Below are 6000 nucleotides of genomic sequence, written 5' to 3' on the forward strand. Positions count from 1 at the left end.
TTAACAAGTTATTGAGACATTTTTTATACTGAATTATCTTTAAAACATTATTTAAAACTCTGCAGTGCCTTTGGAGATCATCAGACATGTTTTACTTGTATGTAGTTTCTTAGCATGGAGTTGGATATATCTTCTTGATGGAAGGGTTCAAGACATATGAAATGATGAGGCTAACATAGATGCAGGTGTTGCCCTGGAACTATGTTTGGAAAGGTGACTGTCAGGCAAGTTTCTGTAGTTCAGTATTATTTTGTCCATCTGTCTCTTCTAAAGGCAGGAAGGAAATGATAGCTCATGTGTAAGTAGCTATACCTACAACATTTACATTTCCTGAATTTACTTACATTTCTTTGCTTCTCTGAAGTTATGTAATCTCACTTAACTTTTTAAAATCCTTTCTCTTAATAGGAGAGTATTTCCTGAATCCACTTATGAGTAAGGCCTTAGACATGCTTTTTCAGATGATGCACTAACTCAGGATTTTTATGTAGATATCAGAAATAGTTCTTGTTCGTCTTTTCAGAGTCAAGAAATGATACCTGTTGGTTGGCATTTGTCTCTTTTTCTCCATTTTTTTTTCTTACTTACTAACCAAAAAGTTTTCAACTAAAGTTATCAAGGATTCCATGCACTTCCAAGATAGGGATAACATTAACCCAAGGACTCAATTCTTTTCTGTCTTCACTGCTTACAGACAGGGAACACAGTCTCTTCAGCCTGGACCTGTGTAGAAGAATTTGGAGAAAATAAGCAGGTAAGAAAACATCTCTTAGGAATATTGTGGTATATTTCATTCCCAGGAAAACAGTTTTCAGCTAATCCTCTCTTGACCATGAGGAAATGCCTAGAATTGTCTGATAAAACCCTGTGTGGTATTTTGTTTATAATAGTTTTACTAGCTAAAGACTCATTAAGGAAAAATTAAAAGTTAAATGAGTTTCCATATTTTATATATTTTCCAATCTTTGAACCTGACAATGTTCTGATATCTAAATTGAACTACCAAGATTGTAAATAGTAGTTTAAATCAGATATAGTTAAGAGTAAATGCTACATTTCAATTATTTAGTGTTTCTCAAACTAAGCTGAGAATGAGACATTTTCTACATTATTACAATAATATTTTGACTCTAAATTATTTTTATAAAAATTGAGTTTGTTGTTTCCTCACCAGAGCACAATAGAGACTGTTTGTGGGGCAGTTTGAAGGCAGTTTATGATTTGCCAGGAACCCTTTTATACATGTGAAGGGATCAGCCCGTGTAATAATTCTGTGTCCTGAGGAGGTTACTTCATCAGTGTGTGCCTTAATTCAGCATTATCAAAGGGAGCAATGAGAGAGCTTCAACACTTTTAGAAGGCTTCTGTTGTTCCTGATCTTGTTTGGTCTTCTTTGGCGTGTACTAAGTGCTAGCCTTATTAATGTCTATGAGAAATATGTTTATTATTCTTGACACTTAAATCTTAGACCTTAAATTTATCCTTACACATTTTAGCAAAACTAGCTGCAGGTCTTAACTCTTACATAAATTTCAAGCACACAGTGCTATTTTAGAGCCACCTTCTTTTAACCTCGTGAGTTTAAAGCTTGTCTTAGAGTGATTGTGAGGACTGGCAAAACTGAAACCCGTGAAGAGTTGTGTCTTTAAGTCTAAGCCTTTCTCTTGAGTCTGGCCCAGATATATCTAGTGAGCTACAGTGTGGGACCCGTTCTGAACCCTAGATCTACAGTTCCCATCATGGTTCTTTCCCTGAAGGCTGTGTCCAGACAGTTTAGATTTTAGAATTAGAAGGAGCTTGTCTCTGAATGGTCTGCTAAGGAGCCAGGATGGTACTGAATTAAGTCCTCTGCATCTGTGACAGTTGTGTAGCTTATCTTTTGTGGGGCCCCTAGCCGTTGGACCAGGACCTGTCCCTAGTGCATAAGCTGGCTCATTGGAACCTATTCCCTGTGGTGGGATGTCTTGTTCAGCCTTGGTGCAGTGGGGAGAAACTTGGTCATGCTTCAACTTGATTTGCTGATTCCATCAGCAAAGCAAATAAGAGGCCTTCCTTACTCCATCTGAATGGAGACAGAGAAGGAGCAGATGGGGCTGTAAAAGGGAGGTCAGGGAATGGGAGGAGAGAAAGGCAGGGAAACTGGTTGGTATGTAAAATAAAAAAATGGTGAATAATGAAGAAAGGGGTGTGTCATGATCTCAGTGCATAGGAGAGACTAGCAGTGGGAGGAGTCTGTCGTTGTGATCTCTAGTTCATAGGAGCAGTTGACATCTCCCAGTGTGGTTTGTTTGGGCTTCTTGATTCTTCAAAAGGAAAGCAGCTGGAGTAACTTGAGCGTCGTGGGCACTGTCTTTACATCTGCTCCTCCTTTACCATTTGCCTACGTGCTGAATTTTCGTCTCTAGAGGGGTTTATTGTTGTTCATGCTTTCTTGTTATTTCTAAGTACTGGGGAAGTAAAGGCAAAGGGATTAGAATCAAGCTCATCCCTGGTACAAGTTTATGGATAACCTGGGATACGTGAGACACGGGAGAGAGCTCTGTTAGAACATTCTCATGGTCGATCTCCCACAAATACAATTGAAATTACAAAATTTTAGCACATAAGAAAATGTGCAGAGAGCTGTATGCACTGAGAAGCTGTGAAAACGAAGAGGTACAGGCCACACCCAGGCTGCTTAGAGAGGAGCGCCTTCGACTTGACCCTTGTGCACCTGCCCTGTCGGGATGGAGGCCTTTGGAGGCTTTTGGAGATGGTTGCTTTCAAATATCCTGCTTAAGGTTTCTTAAAATCTTGGAAATAGTACCTTCCTACGAATCAGGAGATTTGAAAATTTTAGCTTGTTCTGTACCCATATACCTGTGGACCTATGGATCTGCCTTAACCTAAATCAGCTGTCTTTGTCATTCATATGAATTGGAGTCATTTGAATTAACAGCTCGTAAAGTTTCAGTCCATTCTCTATTTTCAATTTCGAATTAGATAGCAAAGATATTTACATAGATAACGTACACATTATTAGTTATAAAGGAATATAAATTAAAACCACAGTGGAATACATATGTACTGGTGAAGCTATAGTTAAGAATACTAGACCAGGTTTTGTGGTGCCTACCTGTTTTTACATTATCTAAGAGGAAAAAGTAGGAGAATCAGTGCAAATTTGAGACCAAGCTTTTCTACAAGGTGAATTCCAGGCCAGCCAGAGTAAGATGTAGTGTGCAGCAACCTCCACCCCACCCCGTGTGCACGTGTGCACATGTGCTGTTGTGGAAGATGTGATGTGACCAACTGGCAGTTTCCTATTTTACTGTTTGAATACTCTAGAGCATAATATCTCTACCCCATGCCTTAGCAGCCCTATTCCTAGGTATTTACCTCAAAGGAAAAAAAAATCATGAAAAGGTTTATGTAAGAATGAGCATAGAGCATATCTGTAAGAGATTGGTATTAGGAGAGTTACATGTTCATCAACAGATGACTGCATAAAATCATAGTATAGTCATACAGCTGAGAAATGCTTAACAATAAAATGGAAGAAATTGCTGAAATAGAGAACTTGAGTCTTAGAAATTATATTAAATAAAGAAGCTAGAATAACAAATATTTTAAAAATAACAAAATCCAAAACCAGATGAATGAATCCATGGTAGTAGAGTTAGTAAGTGACTGCAGACTGGGAAGAGACAGGTGACTTGATGACATAAGCTTATGTAACCATCAAATCCGATACATGAGTGCAGTGTGTCTTACTGTTTGCAAATTGTGCTTCAGTTTTTACTGTCAAGACAGCTGTAAAACTTCAACTCTGAAATTGGCTCCCTCTCGTTCATTAATAAGGGGAAAGGGGTGTAGAGTTCAGTTTGGGACTGAAGAGTTGAAGATGTAATTGAAGAGGAACAACTGGGATGGGGTGGGGACAAGTATGTACATGCTTGGAATTTTAACTCATTTTTTCTTTTTTCATTTTCTGTTTTCTATAATATGTAAATTGTGTCAAAGAAATATGCTCCTACTCCTACGTTTATTTAACTATATATTTCACTTTACATTTAATTTATTATCTTAACATGTGTTCTATTTTCTAATCAGCCGGTTGTTTTCCTGAATGTACTTAGATTCATAATGGTTTTAGGAGTAGTACTTACTTGTGAAGTTCTTGTGAAGTGTTAATAAACATCTCGCAAGTTTTTCACTTGCCCAATTCTTGCAGTAGTTTGGAGGTTTTTCTCATATCATCTTATATGAGTAATGTTATGAGTCATCTTCTAATTTTGAATTTAATATAGTTTTCTTTAAAAACGAGAATATAGTAGGTGATCCATGTTTGCTTAAAGGTTTGTGGTAGAGGACTGCCAGAAATGCTAAATCTTATGCTCATAGCCCGCTTTGTAGCTCGTTTTTACATCATCTTCTGGAGATACTTTCTGAGTCCACATTTTTTAGTAAGTTCCATTGATCTCTTGAATTGGTGTAAACTCAATGAAAGCATGATAGCTCCTTGAAAACTACATTTTCTGTCTGTTGAAGTCACTTTTAATCATGTTGTTGATGACTACATTAGTAAAGTTTAAAAAAACTTGGTACATTAAAGGTATGTGGCTACTAAGGGACTGTATGTGTCTACCAGTCTTCAACAGGAAAAATCAGAACTTTAAAGGGCAATTTATTCATCAATACATAAAATATCTTGCATTTTAGTTTATGTTTAATACCTCAACCCTTGGATAAAGTAGATTCTTTAAAAGAATAAATCTGATGTTAGAAAAGTAAATGGTTTCAAAGTAATTTCTCAATTCAGAATATCCAAAATATTTTGAACACTGTTTTGGACATAACAAAACATGTTTATGATTTCTTAAAACAAGCTGCTCTGTTGATCTTGTAGTACCATTCATTAAAAATTTGTTTACAAAATTAAAGTTTTACAATGCTAGCAATTAAACCTATTTACAACTGATTTTCATTTTTTATTTTTTTCTTAAATAGGTCCTTTCTGATGTTGCTTGAGCTTACTCTCCTGCAGTTGGTCTCATTCCTGTTGGTTACATATTAAGTCCCATGACAACATAAAGTTGATGCACACGTGTTGTAGGGCTCATAGTCAATGATACTGGGGGGAGAACCTGACCTGTACATTAAACGACCTATTCCACTTCCCATTACAACAGCACAGCTTCTACCAATGATTATTTTACAATAGCAGTCGCCACTTTGACTACACTGCAGTCAAGAGCATAGTTGAGTTTTTGGAAAGTACAGGATCTACAAATTTGGTCAATAAAACACACACATACAGAAATACTATAATTAAGGAAGCAGGAAATTATTGGTACATAAGATGAACGTTTGTTTGAAATAGTAATTTCAAATATAATTGTTTTAATAATTTGGTTAATTTTAGATATTTTTCTATACTATTAGGTTAATAATGGTTTTTGAAGTTCATTTGGTAGAGATGATTCATTTTACTGTTTTGTGGTACCAGTGAGACTCTAATGTTAAATTGATGTGTTTTGTTATATGAATGTTTGTTTGTGCCAGCATTTAAATGATGAAATTTTGGACAGTTAGTTTGTACCAGAAGTCCAGGGGTAAATGTTTATACTGGTTTGATGCTTGATATAGTTTCAAAAAAAAAAAGAAAAAAGAAACCAAATTTGCTGTTCTTTTTTCTCATTCATTATATATATATATATTTATATATATATAAAACCAAATTTACTTCTTTGTTAATTAAAGAGAAATCAGAGGTTCTCTTTTTCTGTGTTAAAAAGAAAAAGATAGCCAAGAATGTCCTGTTGTAAGATCTCCCCAGCAGTGTTGTCAGTTAAGAAGAGACCTGACTTGATGTAACTGTTGTGTTTGCACTGCAGTGATAGTAATCCACCACCATTACGGTATCACCAGGTATTTAAATGTTAGAACATTATGTTAAACCATGATTGTCTGAATGTTTGTCTCTTGAATTAAATTTGTGTCCATAAAAGATGTGCAGCA

At 35.9% G+C, this 6000-nt stretch overlaps 1 protein-coding gene across 1 annotated transcript in view; it reads left to right on the plus strand.

Moving 5' to 3' along the window:
• The window catches only part of Rbm46 (RNA binding motif protein 46), a 28899-nt gene extending 23587 nt beyond the window's left edge, over positions 1 to 5312 (plus strand). The window contains exons 5-6 of the mRNA XM_057757169.1: positions 695 to 754; positions 4990 to 5312. Coding sequence (XP_057613152.1) covers positions 695 to 750 — 56 coding nt within the window. The 3' untranslated portion in view covers positions 751 to 754; positions 4990 to 5312. The remainder of the gene's footprint in view (positions 1 to 694; positions 755 to 4989) is intronic.
• Positions 5313 to 6000: the final 688 nt, after the last annotated feature.

The sequence above is a fragment of the Chionomys nivalis genome, chromosome 24, assembly GCF_950005125.1.
Source record: "Chionomys nivalis chromosome 24, mChiNiv1.1, whole genome shotgun sequence".
NCBI classification, from domain to species: Eukaryota; Metazoa; Chordata; class Mammalia; order Rodentia; family Cricetidae; genus Chionomys; species Chionomys nivalis.